General features: G+C 36.6%; 1 protein-coding gene across 3 annotated transcripts in view; it reads left to right on the forward strand.

Annotated features, from left to right (window-relative positions):
• The window catches only part of RPS6KA3 (ribosomal protein S6 kinase A3), a 68,096-nt gene extending 58,810 nt beyond the window's left edge, over window positions 1-9,286 (forward strand). For all 3 annotated transcript variants that reach the window (XM_031599327.2, XM_031599328.2, XM_090124663.1), the window contains 6 exons: window positions 2,035-2,193; window positions 5,947-6,108; window positions 6,303-6,379; window positions 6,918-7,035; window positions 7,828-7,968; window positions 9,088-9,286. In XM_031599327.2, the coding sequence (XP_031455187.1) occupies window positions 2,035-2,193; window positions 5,947-6,108; window positions 6,303-6,379; window positions 6,918-7,035; window positions 7,828-7,968; window positions 9,088-9,210 (780 nt within the window). In that variant the 3' untranslated portion in view covers window positions 9,211-9,286. The remainder of the gene's footprint in view (window positions 1-2,034; window positions 2,194-5,946; window positions 6,109-6,302; window positions 6,380-6,917; window positions 7,036-7,827; window positions 7,969-9,087) is intronic.
• The last annotated feature ends 3,987 nt before the right edge of the window (window positions 9,287-13,273 follow it).

Consider the following 13,273-nt stretch of genomic DNA (forward strand, 5'->3'; position numbering starts at 1 on the left):
CACAGAGCTTCCTGCGGTCCATTACCTAAGAACTTCCTGTGCCAGACCACTATATGTACTTTACCCTATTTTGCTTTTTAGTTACTATTATGTAACAGAACTTTTGACCCATTTTGAGTTATTTAAAGCATTGACAGAAAAGATTCTTCAGAAGCTTTTTTGGAAACCTGAAAACTGCTTACCCAGTCTTCCTGTCCAAGTACTTGTTTCTGACATTAAAAATAGGAAAAAAAAAAAAACAAAAAAAAAACTTCCAAATATGCTTGTGAAACCTTATTTCACTTTATGAAACTGTTCTCTCCCTCCATGATAGAATACTTTTATTCAGGTGCCTATATCATGTTGTTTTTACTATGGGTTTCTTTTCCAATTTGCTCGGTAGGTGAGACATACTGACTCATCTTTAGGGTGTCCCAAGAGTTAATTTTGAAAACTGACATCATGTTTATGATCTTAACATAAGGCTTTGCATCTGACTGTGAAGGAAACTTCACAGAAGCTTTTATTCAGTACAAACAGGTTCCTGGGATTAAATGGGTTAGAGAGATCAGGGCAAGGAGAGAGGTTGAGGTAGGCTTTTTATTATTATTTTTTTTTTTTTAGGCAAATAAAACCATAAGAGGCTAGCAGTTGTAGCAGCCAAAGGCAAATTTGCTCATATATCCCTCTGCAGTGCTGAGATCTGTGATGCATGTGCTTCATAGTACCAAATGAAAGAAGACCATTTTAGTATTTAGAACTCTATCATCCTACTTTTTAATCCTGAGCGATATTTAAATTTGTCATGTAAACGTGTTCAGATAATCAGTCACATTTAATAGGGGGGAAATTAATACTAAATGAGAACTTTAAAAACCAGTCGTCATCTTTTTAAGGCTATAAGCTTGTAAAAGGCTGCAGAATTATCTGATGCTCTACTTCTTGTTTAAATTGATAAGAAAAATTTTTACTGAAGAGAACAAAACCTTCTAAGCCAAGAAAAATTCAATTTTCAAACTGAAAGGAAATTGTTGTTATTCCAAGTATTAACTAGCGTGTGTTTACCAGACAGTTTAACAAAGAAATTGGGGTAGAAACTTTCTTAATTTAGCTGTTGCCTATTCCTAAATGTATTTTGCTACAACATGGATAATTGTTTCTATTTAAACATAGCTAGTTTTCACTTTGCACGTATTACAGAAGAGAACAATTCTAACATCAGTAAGAAAAATTGGTTGAAGTAATGATACGGAACAAAGTCTAAAATGTTTCATTACAGCAGAAAACCAATTTCTGAGTTAATTCAAAACCCCAGCAAAGTGGAATGAAATGCTTAACCATAGCTTAAAATGTATTTTGGTATAGTTCAGTCTGTAGTGCCCCCTGGTGATGCTCTAAATTATTTCTCAGTTATTATTACCATAGAAAATGAGTGCCAGGCAAAAATTAAGAATTTTTCCATAATTAAAAGCATAGACTAAATGTGTATATTATTTATACTTAGGTATAAGCTTTATGTGCAGGGCAATGTGCAAGTTGAAGGCTTTTAAATAACAGGTTTGTGTACGTGACCTTCAAGACTGGCCTCAAGTAATCTGTGTACTCTGTTCTTCTATTTTATCTAGCTGTTTACTTGGAGTGATCTTGAAATTTTCGTTGCAATTTAGTGCAATAAATGCTTCTAGAATTAGCTCTAGTACTGCTTACTTGAACTAGATTCTTTTTTTTCCAGTTTCTCCTGTGTCTTGTTTAGGTTTTTTTTTTTTCAGCAAAAGTATTTGGGGAAAAAAGTACATTCTTATTCATATTTATCTTGAAATACACGCATGACTTTTTTTCTGTTATTTCACTACTGCAGTACTTTTTTTTCATTTATGTTTATTTCTGAAGATGACCAATGTTTTTTGACTAGTGAGTGGTGTGAGAAATGTGACAAAGTAATTGCAATGAGTTATATAATGGAAAAAGTGGATATTCTGTGATGCTCTGTGTTTCATGCAAAAATAGAAAAGAATAAATATTTTGAAAGTTTACATCTTTATGCTCTTTTTGCAGGTGTATGATGATGGAAAATATGTATACGTAGTAACAGAACTTATGAAAGGAGGAGAACTGCTGGATAAGATTCTTAGGCAAAAATTTTTCTCAGAAAGAGAAGCTAGTGCTGTTCTGTTCACAATATCAAAAACGGTTGAATACCTCCATGCACAAGGGGTAAGTTTTCATCTCAGAGAAAATCCTTTTAATGTTCTTCTCTTTCAGAAATATATACCTATATCTTTGTGTTCTCATATGCAGTAAGTAATTATTTTCTGGTACAATTACATTGCAGCAGGATTTTTTTTGTTGTTGAAATCATAACAGTCCTCATCAGTTGAGTACATGCCCAGGTAGCAGCAAGGGTGCAGCTGTGTCTCTTGTCCTTCATGCACGATTTGAGCAGTTCTGTGGTGTATTCAGATAATGATGAATAGGATATAAGAAGTAAGCCAAGATGTGGTGTAGTTTTTGTGTCCCTGTTCATTGCAGGGGAGTTGGACCAGACGTTCTTCAGGTGTCCCTTCCAACTCTAAGGATTCTGTGATTCTAAGTGGTGCTGAGACCAGTGCTGTTGTCTAGACCTAGTAGTGTAGTCCCAACCCCATGCTATGGGTTGGGACTACGCTATCAGTTTTCACCTTTTACTCTTGTCACTTCTTTCCCTTCTTGTTTCTGAAGTTTGACTTGTAAATCCTCCAGTAGTAAACTTAACAAAATTAATTTGGAAATGGAGAAAGTAGTTCAGATACTGAGAATGCAAGTGTGGCAATTGCATGGCAAGAATGACAAGGTGTGTCACATTTTGAAGTAAACAAGAAGGGTGGTTAGAAGAGGAAAGGCAGAAAGCATGATTACAAGGAAAAAGGTGAGTTCATTAATACTTAATGAACACTGAGGAAAGATGTTTCAGAATGGATAGTACGCAAATTGTTTTAAGGAATACATAATAGCTCTGCACACTTTTCTGGGAACTCTTATTTCAGAAAGCTTATGATCAAAGTTACCTGGTCCATGTTACTGTGCAAGCCATCACTTCATTCAGAACTACTTGTTTGTGAGTAGTTCTTTGAGCCTACATACACTTTGGTCAACAGCATCCATTGCAAAGTATGAGTAAACCTTAACGCCTTCTGTGGGGATCCTTCTAACCACATGTGGACAGAAAAAGACCTACTGTCTTCATGTCAAGTAGGGTATTTTAGGGGATTTTGATAATTTGTTAACTATGGATACTTGGAAATACTGACATATTTAACTTGCATTATATCATATGTTCTTTCAAACATCTGGAAACTTTTGCATTTCCTTATTTGAAGAACACTTCAGTGTAAAAGTTGGCCAGAAGTGCAAGTAGTGAGCTCCTTGGTAGACTAATTCTCAGCTATTGTTGTTTCTTTGGATGCTAGAGTAGCTCATTTGAATATGGTATTAGTAATCTGAACAGATTCTGAATCTGTATGTGGTCTCTGCAACACTTCCTAGAGGGATCTCCTCATGGGCATGCAAAGGATACATTTGAGCTGAAAACTTAACTAAGCATGTAAAGAAATCTTTCTCTTCAGGTTAAGTAATAGTTCCAGCTCACCCAAACCATTGTATAAGTATTATGGCTTGTGTAGAGCAGCTAAGGACTGGCACAACAGACACAATAAAAGCCACAAGCAGGAAGTATCATGTCTTGGAGCAAAATACTTTTGCATGCTGGTAACGAGTGACACTGATAATCAAAACATGATGCTAGGAAAGGAACACTGTAGTGTCCTTAATATTGTTTTGCTGTCGTCTCTTGCTGTAATATAAAATGTCATTTCTGGTTGAAATGTTAATCTACACAATGCGACATCTTTTTAAAATTCACCTTTGGGAAAACAGAATTGTGCAAGTACTTTATTCTTTAACATCTATATTGCTTTATTTGTGGGATTTGGATTTGAACTAGACCGTTACTCTTTCTTACACTGAGTTGCTTCCCTTTATTTAAAAAAAAAAAAAAGTCTGTGAAATCCACAGTTCTGGGCTGCCTTTATTGCCCACTTCTTCCTGTTACAATTCATTTCAAAAAAAAAAACAAGAACAACTAGAATAAAATTAGAGTAACTTTTCTTCTGCCTCTTGGACCAGTAAGGGACGTTTTTTTCATTATGTAGAATAAAAATATTTCTAATCTCCAGAAAATGAGGCTGTCAGGAGTCAGTTCTTTCATACATTGACAACTCAAGCCATGTTCCCCTTGGTGTTCTACGACTCTAATTCCTTAAGAAAGTTTTTACTTTTTGGCTTCAAAGATGCTTATTTCTGTAATTTAAAATATTTTAAGTCTAGGAATTTCAAAGTCTACATGCATAGAAAAATCTCTACTACGTAGACTCACCCTAAGTGGCTGTACAATCTGCAGACCCTCTGCAGTCTTTTACTACTTCATCTTGTATTTCCTGAAACATTGCTAGCATATAGTTTGTAATCTGTGTAGCTTACTTTTAGGAATTTTGTTTTTTTTCTCGTTCTAGTGTAATTACATTCTTAAAATATTTCACCATGATCTTTTCCGAGTGTTAAGTGAGTGTTCTATTTATCTTTAACTATGGAGAGCTGTGTTTAATATGAATTAAATACATAAAATAAGACAATCAGAAATATTAAGGCCTTCCTCATATGTTTATTTAAATTTTCAGTAGAAGTTTAAATCCATTATATGGTTTAGAGCCATATGTACTCCTTTCTATACAGGGAGCTGTGTCTCTTGAATCCTTAAGCTAATTTGTCTTTTGCAGAAAATAGAGCAGATATAATATGCCATCTGATTTCAGTGACTGTCCTTGCACTTTACAAGTTTTATTTAAGCATATAATAGCATAGCTTCATATAAGATCAGATTAATTCTTCCAGAACTTCAGCAGATTTTACTGCTTTTTTTCTCAAATGTTTTACATCTCAAGTACATAAAAAGCAGGCACTGGGGAGCCAGTATAAGCCTTTATGAAATGTTAGCTCGTTTGGAGATTATAATATTCTGTATTAAAATTCCTCCCCAGTCAGCCCGTAGGTGTTAGCACTGAGATTATTCAACTTAAATAATTTAAATTACAGAAAGTTACTCCAACAGTAATTGATGTGTAGTTTATGTGATAGAGTGGTGCTCCAGTACCTACAGAAATTCATTATTTCAAAAGGTATTACTAGCCAGAGAATCATAGAATCATGGAATGCTTTGGATAGGAAGGGACCTTTAAGATCATCTAGTTTTAACCCCCTGCTATGTGCAGGGTCGCCAACCACCAGACCAGGCTGCCCAGAGCCACATCCAGCCTGGCCTTGAATGCCTCCAGGGAGGGGACATCCACAGCCTCCTTGGGCAACCTCTTCCAGTGTGTCACCACCCTCACAATATAGAATTTCTTCCTAATATCTAGTTTAAATCTACCCTCTTCCAGTTTAAAGCCATTTCCCCTTGTCCTGTTGCTACATGCCCTTATAAAAAGTCCCTCCCCAGCTTTCTTGTAGGCCCCTTTCAGGTACTGGAAGGCTGCTATAAGGTCTCCTCAGAACCTTCTATTCTGAAGCCCCAGTTCTCAGGTTCTGACCTAAAGAGCTTTGTAAGTACAGTATGCATGTTAAAATAAGAAATGCATGCAACCATTAAAACAAGACAGCTTGAGTTGTCTGCATAACTAAAGTTTTGCACTAAGCTTGTTTCTGCTGAGTTCTTCTTCCTTTTGGTGAGGAATAGAATGAAGGGGAGGTGAATTTTCCAAATGAGATTTTCACTACTCCGGATACCACAGTCAGAATGCTATAGCTGATAGTAGAAGCTGGAAATTAGACATTGATTACTGATGGCAGGTATTAAGTAGAATAGATAATCAGAAAACCTATTCCTGTTTTAAGCTTAATATATTTCATGGTTTGTTTTGTTGTTTTTTTCCCTAGGTTGTCCATAGAGATCTGAAACCCAGCAATATTCTTTATGTTGATGAATCTGGTAATCCAGAATCAATTCGAATTTGTGATTTTGGCTTTGCAAAACAATTACGAGCAGAAAATGGCCTTCTGATGACTCCATGTTATACAGCAAATTTTGTTGCACCAGAGGTAAATATCAGCATAGCTTATATGCCTTGATTTCTTTTGATGGAACACACCTAGTTAGGTGTTTGTTTCATTCTTTTGCAGCAAGTGAAATAACTTCAAAAGCATGTAAGAATCTGAGATCTTGGTGTTTTTATAGCATAACCAAAGCATTTCTAAGCACTTTTTTTGCAGAAAAAAATATTTGTCTCCCTCAGGTTTTAAAGAGGCAAGGTTATGATGCTGCATGTGACATTTGGAGTCTTGGTGTTCTGCTTTATACTATGCTTACTGGGTAAGGGTTTTTTGTTCTCTTCCTTTACTTTATAATAGCAAACAAGAAGAAAAGTGTGTGTCAGCCCACTGTGACTGTTTCTAGAAGGGCACTGATTAATCTCAATTACAACTTTACCTTCAATAGAATCCAAATTTGCAGGAACTGATCTTGTCTCGTCTCTTTCAGGTGTTTAAATTCTGCTTTATTGTGATTTAGGTGTAAAATTTTTTTTTTCCATGTTAGAATTAGCTTAAACAGCATGTATTTTGAAAGAAATATGTTACAAGTGCAATTCCAGTGCTTTTACAGCATAGTTGTGAGGAAAGATCAGCTATTGGGTGGTTTGAAGCGATGCACTTAGGGAATAATAAATGCGGTAGAAATACATTTATGTATGCAAAAGAAATGATTTGTATAAAAGATGATAAATAACTAATTCAACGATGATTCCACGAGTTCAAAAGATAGCTATTGTTGCACTTGCTAGGTAGGTTATTTTATGCTGGTTTTTTCTATTCATCTTTTTTTTGTCTTTAAATATTGTTTGGTTAAATAGCTACACTCCTTTTGCAAATGGTCCTGATGATACTCCAGAGGAGATCTTGGCCCGGATAGGTAGTGGAAAATTCTCTCTGAGCGGTGGTTATTGGAACACTGTTTCAGATACAGCTAAGGCAAGTATATTTGCTTTGTTCTGTGAGAGATGAGAAATATACTTTGATGAAATACATTGCTGATAATGTATATATCATATCATATTTATCATAAATATTACCCATTGTTATTTTTAACTACTGAGCTGATTTTTTTTTAGAGTTTTTTTCTGTTTGTGATCCTTCTGTGTTTCAAGTCACTTGCATGTAGGATGAAAATCAGATGTGCTTTATATTATAGCTGTTAACAAGCATCCTTAGGAAGATGGTGTATTTTCATACATGTGCAATCATCCATGTCAAGAAAGGCTGTAATTAAATTTCATGTCAAAAAATGACATTCAGAAATCCTTCAGAAATCCTAAATTGGGATACTGAGAATATTGTAATAATTACTATGTGTCCCACTGGTTTAGGCTAGGAAAAAAAATATCATGACATTTGTGTTTGAGCTAGTTCTTCAGTTACCTAAGACAGTTCATCTCGTACTCTCTTATTAGGACTTGATCTGTTCATTCTCTTTAGTACTAACATTCAACCTTCAGCTTGTCTTGTTAGAAGACTGGACACTGGTGAGATATGCAGGGGGAAGGGTCATCTCTATTTTCTGTTATTTCTTTTTCACTTGTGTTGCCTAGTTAAGTTACATAACTAAAAGACAGTGTTAGCATTGTCAGGCAGCTTTTCATGTGTTTCAAAATGATGTATGAACAAACACTTATGCTACTAAATTTTTTTCATTTTGAACTGTTACCATTTTTAAAGCTGAAGTTCTATTGCAACTTAGATTGTCTCCTTGTACATTATTGACAGGACCTTGTTTCAAAAATGCTTCATGTTGACCCACATCAAAGACTGACTGCAGCCCAAGTTCTTAGCCATCCCTGGATAGTTCACTGTGACCAGTTGCCTCAATACCAGCTGAACAGGCAGGATGCTCCCCATTTAGTGAAGGCAAGTAGATATTTGTTTGTCTAACTGGCCAAAATCGGAGTAAACAAAAGGATTTTTTAATTACTGTAGCACTTTTTTCTCTAAATAATTTTAAAAATTATGACTACAAATTGCTTTCAGACACAAAGTGATCTTATATAATAGTAATTCATTTGCTGTGAATAAATCCAATGTTATGACTTACGTTTTCTTTAAGTTATTACTTGAACTAGTCAACTTATCTTCCTTAAGAAACAAGGATAGAAATCATTTTTCTGACAGTGAAAATGTTGTTAGGGACTATAGGGAGCTAAAAAATAGTTTAATTTTAAAGTTTCAGAGAAGTGCATCATTGACTAATGGGAAATAAAATAATTCACAACCACAGTGTAAGATAGAGAAGGTGAGTTGAAATGGCAGTGTTAATATGGTATCTGTTCCATACTCCATTGGTCTGAAACACGACTTGGTTGTGACCATGTTATACTTTCTCACTTTGAAGGAACTGTGGGTAACCGAAAGTTTAATTCTACTCCTCTGTAGGACTGAAGGTACAATGAAATACATTAAAAAAAAAAAAAAAAAGCAACATAAAAGGAATCTGAAAAATATAATTAACATTCCCTCTGCGTAAGTTATTAGGAATTTCTGGCATCCAAAATCACAAGTGGAAAATGGAGCAAGTTCTGATCCCATGGCTCACAACTTTGAGGTTTTTAAAAGCCAGTAAAATACCGTGCTGAGTAACGTGGGTGACTTTTAAATATCATGTTGAAAATTTAAATGGTTATGCAAATTACAAGCAGGGACAACCTACTGATGGGATTTAATTCCCTAACTATCTCAGAGAGAGAATTTATTTCTCCTGTATTTCTTATACATTCTGGGTCTTGGTTTTTTTTTTCAGTAGGGATACGATAGCTTCAGATTGATCTGAAAATTATCTATTATACTACAAAAGTCACACACAATACTGCTGTTATTTGAGTAATGCAGCAGTGTGTTTCTGTTTTGTAGGTGAAAATAAGACTAGAATTTAAAACTTGTCGGCAGTCTCTGACACCTAATTTTGTGCGATCTCTGTGAGTGATGTACATAATGAATTCTTCTTGCTTTTCCTCTCTGACATTTTCACAACAGGGTGCAATGGCAGCAACTTACTCTGCTTTGAATCGTAATCAGTCACCAGTTTTGGAGCCAGTTGGCCGTTCTACTCTTGCTCAGAGGAGAGGTATAAAAAAGATTACCTCAACAGCCCTGTGAAGTGACCTCAACCAGATATTTGGTACCTTGGTATAAGATGATAGCACAAATCATGGCGACAGGTAGCACATATCTCACAGATACCTGCAAGCACACTCTGTCCCAGCTGGTACCTATAATGCTGCTGCTCCTGCTGCTGCTACTGCTTTCATCTATTCTCGCTTTAAACTGTTGATGGCAAGTTACTGATCTTACTGGAGCTTCAAATGGAGTGAAAAGTGGAAACACAATGAAAACAATCATGTCCACAGTTGAGTCAACCAGAAGAATTGCAAATACCACCTCCGTCAAAAATACACTGAATAAAGCACTCTGCACCACATAGCATTATTTTTATAAGGAATATTTTTGTCCCCTGAAATATTCTTTGTTACAGGTAGAGATGGACAGTTTGTGTTAAGCACTTAGCTTAAACTATCTGTTTATATTAGCACTATATACTTTGTGCCATCCAACATTTTGTATGTTTTTGTAAACAGTTCATGAGCAGCACTTTTCTGTGCTGTTTTCTTTAATGTATACATGCCTTGTTTTACTTAGATATTATTAATCATTTTAACAATTAAGTCTGATTAAACAGTTCACCTGGATTAATCAGTATTGTTGGACAGCTCTAAAAGAAGCCTGACTGTTAAACAGCTATTGAATGTAATACTATGAATATGTATTTCTCCTTGCCTATGTTTTTTCTACATTTCCATGTTTTTGACGCTGCATGTCATGTTATGAAAATCAGGATGCTGTTTATAGTATTCAGAATTCAAACAGTGGATCTCTCACCATACTATATATACATAGATGATATAACGGAGAGAAAACATAACTTGTTCCGTATTTCACTGTCTTTTGCCCCCACCTCCTCCCTTTTATTTTTCCCCATCTAATTTCTGGACTCAGGAATCATTGCTGAATACTTTCTGATAGAGGACAGTTCTATATTGTTTATGCTTATAATCCATTGTTAATATTTTAGCTCTATTCTGTGACTTTTGTTTAAGCTGCAGAGGATTTGTTCAATGAATCTTGGCATTATAGAAAAAAAGCAGCATTGAAGATAAAGCAAAACATGATGTCTACTAGTAAGCCCAGAAAAAATAGGTTTAAACTGCATTTGTTACAGTTGCCAAACCAGTGGCTTCAATGTTCTGTTGTCTTTTCTCCTTTTTTTTTTTCCTCAGATCACTTCATTAGGCAAAATAAATTGAGAGGAGAATCATCCTGATCTGTATGTGCTAAGAATGGGTCGTTATAATCAACTATGAAAAATTGTCCCAGTCAGATTCATGTATTACCTGTAATTGTTAAGGAATCAGTTCTAGAAACAACGGTAGTTAAATTATTGTAGATTCCAGAAATGTAAGCACACAGCTTTTCATGGCAATTAGTATTTTTCCCTTACTTGGTGCTCTAGCACTGCAGTTTCCTTCAGCTGTATGGATGCATCTGCCCCTTGTTCAAGAAACATCTTTGACCAGAGGCTGAAAAATGCCATCATGATTTCTAATTTTTTTTTTCTTTTGCTTGACAGTGTCTGCATTTCCAGAGGTATTTAGTAAAAACCTTCTTGCCTTTCAGATGATGTGTTTTCAGTTCTGTAACTGATTGTAAGTCAGGCATATCATATCCTAGAAACTACACCTTCTGGAACTGTTTTAAAACAAGTGTTAACCCAAAGATTGTCATGTCTAGCCAACAGGTTATATAAATGGGTCCTGTTGAAATGAGGGGATGGCAGTACTTTGTAGTGTGTCGATAATTACATTTCAGTTCAGGAAGGAATTTCTCCCATGTTCTCAGTGTGCACATGCATAGGTAGCTGGTGCAGAACAGGCCGAAAGGAAGTATTGAGATGCTTCTCTATTGGCAACATCTATGTAAAAATAATACAAAATTTTCACTAGTTTAATTTCAGTGATATTTTGTGGCCCTCAGGCTCACTGGTCACGAGCCAAACAGTCAAGCAATGTTGACTGCTGCATTTTAGATACCCACATTCTCATGTAAATTGATAATTTAGTCTAGACCATCTTATATATAGCAGCACAAGATGGACCTTTAAATGCCAGTAAAACAGTTCAGTGTGTAACAGCTTGAGTGAGTTGAAGTCTAGAGCTACTGTAGTTTATTTTTCTAAACCAAGGTGGAAATGGCCCATCTTCACAGGTGATATGTTTGTCAGGCTTGACTCTTGTGTTTTAAGTACCTTACCTCTGGTTTTGGAGCCATGCTCACAACTGTCATGCTTTGTTTTGTAGCTGCAATTATTAGAAGCTACAAAGAAATCCACGTAATGCTGCTTTGAATCCTTGCACCTTTCTTTTAGAACTTGAGCATGTGTGGCACTGTGTACATTCATTGCTGGACTGCTACTTGGTGCAAAGCTAAGCAGCTGTCTGTAGGATACCAAGCTGTGGAGTATTAGAAAAAGGAGAACTGCAGATACAGATGGATTTCCCATGTGTAGGTCATCTTTCATTTGAGATTACCGCTTACTGTACTTGAGAGCATGAGAGAACAGAGGGGAGAGAGCAGTTGCAGTAGTTACTAAATGCCATCTATATCCAGTAAGGGCAAAGTTCTTGATTCATCGTTACTATAGCATTGGAAAAACTCCTTGCGAGTTTTGTTCAAGAGAATATTTAAAACTTTTGTCTAAAGAGAGAAGGACATAAGAAAATAGAACTGTGTGTCCAGGTTTGTTTTTGTGTGTGTGTGTTTTGCTTTGTAAATGTGGTGTACCAACTAAAGCTGTGCTTTTCTATTATTGGAAGGAGAGGACTTGAGATATGCTGGTCCGTAAGCAGCAATGGGTAATAGCTGAATTTTCACTTACGAAAATGGTGTAAATTAGCTTTATCTTGATACTCTTGACCTAATCAAAGGGAAGGTGTACTTATGAGGGATGTAATTATTTTGCAACTGGGAGGGGGGTAGGGGGTGGGAGGGAGTCTACTTAAAACATTTTTAAAAAATGACAAAATCACAGATAAAATATTTTTCTACAGTTCTGTACAATCATACTTTATACTAGTTTTCTCAGCATGGCACATGAATCTAAGGTACTATTCCTGGAGGTCAGTGGTATTGTACCTTAAGCAAGACCATTACAATAGCATCTGTTAGATGCCTGGCACTGCTGTCATAATAGAGTTGAAATGCTAGTAAAATTAAAAGAAAAAAAAAAAAATGTACTGAATACTTTAAATGATTGTTTTATTCAGAGTCTGATCTAGGAAGTGTTCCAATCATGTTATTAATGTGTAATTAGAACTGTTCCAGATGTAACTATGAGCAGTTCTGGAGAGAGATCATTGCTTGTACTCCTGTCCAATGGCAGGTTTTGTAGTCTTCAAAAGAAATCAAGATTTCTACTGCGAATAAACTTTCAAACATATTAAAAATTGCTTTGTTGGATAATTTATTTATTATAAAAGCTGTTGCTTATTGATTACTAACACTGACCGATGCTTGCAGCACCCTAACTACGAGATCATATATGATACATAATCATCTCCTAAGCACTCGTTGTTTGATCTTTGTAACAGCTTATCACAGAATCACTCACAGTATCACAGAACCAATCACAGATTGGAAAAGACCGTAGAGATCATCGAGTCCAACCACAGCCTAACCATACTACCCTAACTAACAACCCTGCGCTAAGTCAGGGCACCACATCCAAACGGTTTTTAAACACATTCAGGGATGGTGACTCAACCACCTCCCTGGGGAGCCTATTCCAGTGCTTCACAACCCTTTCAGTGAAGGGTTATCGCCTACGGCTTGCGGCAGCGTTGCCCGCATCCAAGGGAGGGAGTTTCCTGCGGCCGGGCGCTGGCTGCCCTCCCATCCGCACAGGCTGCTCGGGGCGGGGACGCGAGCCTTCCCGCGTCCGCCAAGAGCCGCCTCTCGCAGCTTCCGATTGGCTGCCGCTGCCCGCCCCGCGCGCAGGCCCGACCAATCGCCCTGCGTCCGCCTTTCGCACCGCCCACGGAGGTGACGCTACGCCACAGTAAGGACCCGACGGTCGCCGGGAGCGCGCGTTCTCGCCCCTCCCCACGGG

Source organism: Phasianus colchicus, chromosome 1 (assembly GCF_987193195.1).
Source record: "Phasianus colchicus chromosome 1, bPhaCol1.hap1.1, whole genome shotgun sequence".
NCBI lineage: Eukaryota > Metazoa > Chordata > Aves > Galliformes > Phasianidae > Phasianus > Phasianus colchicus.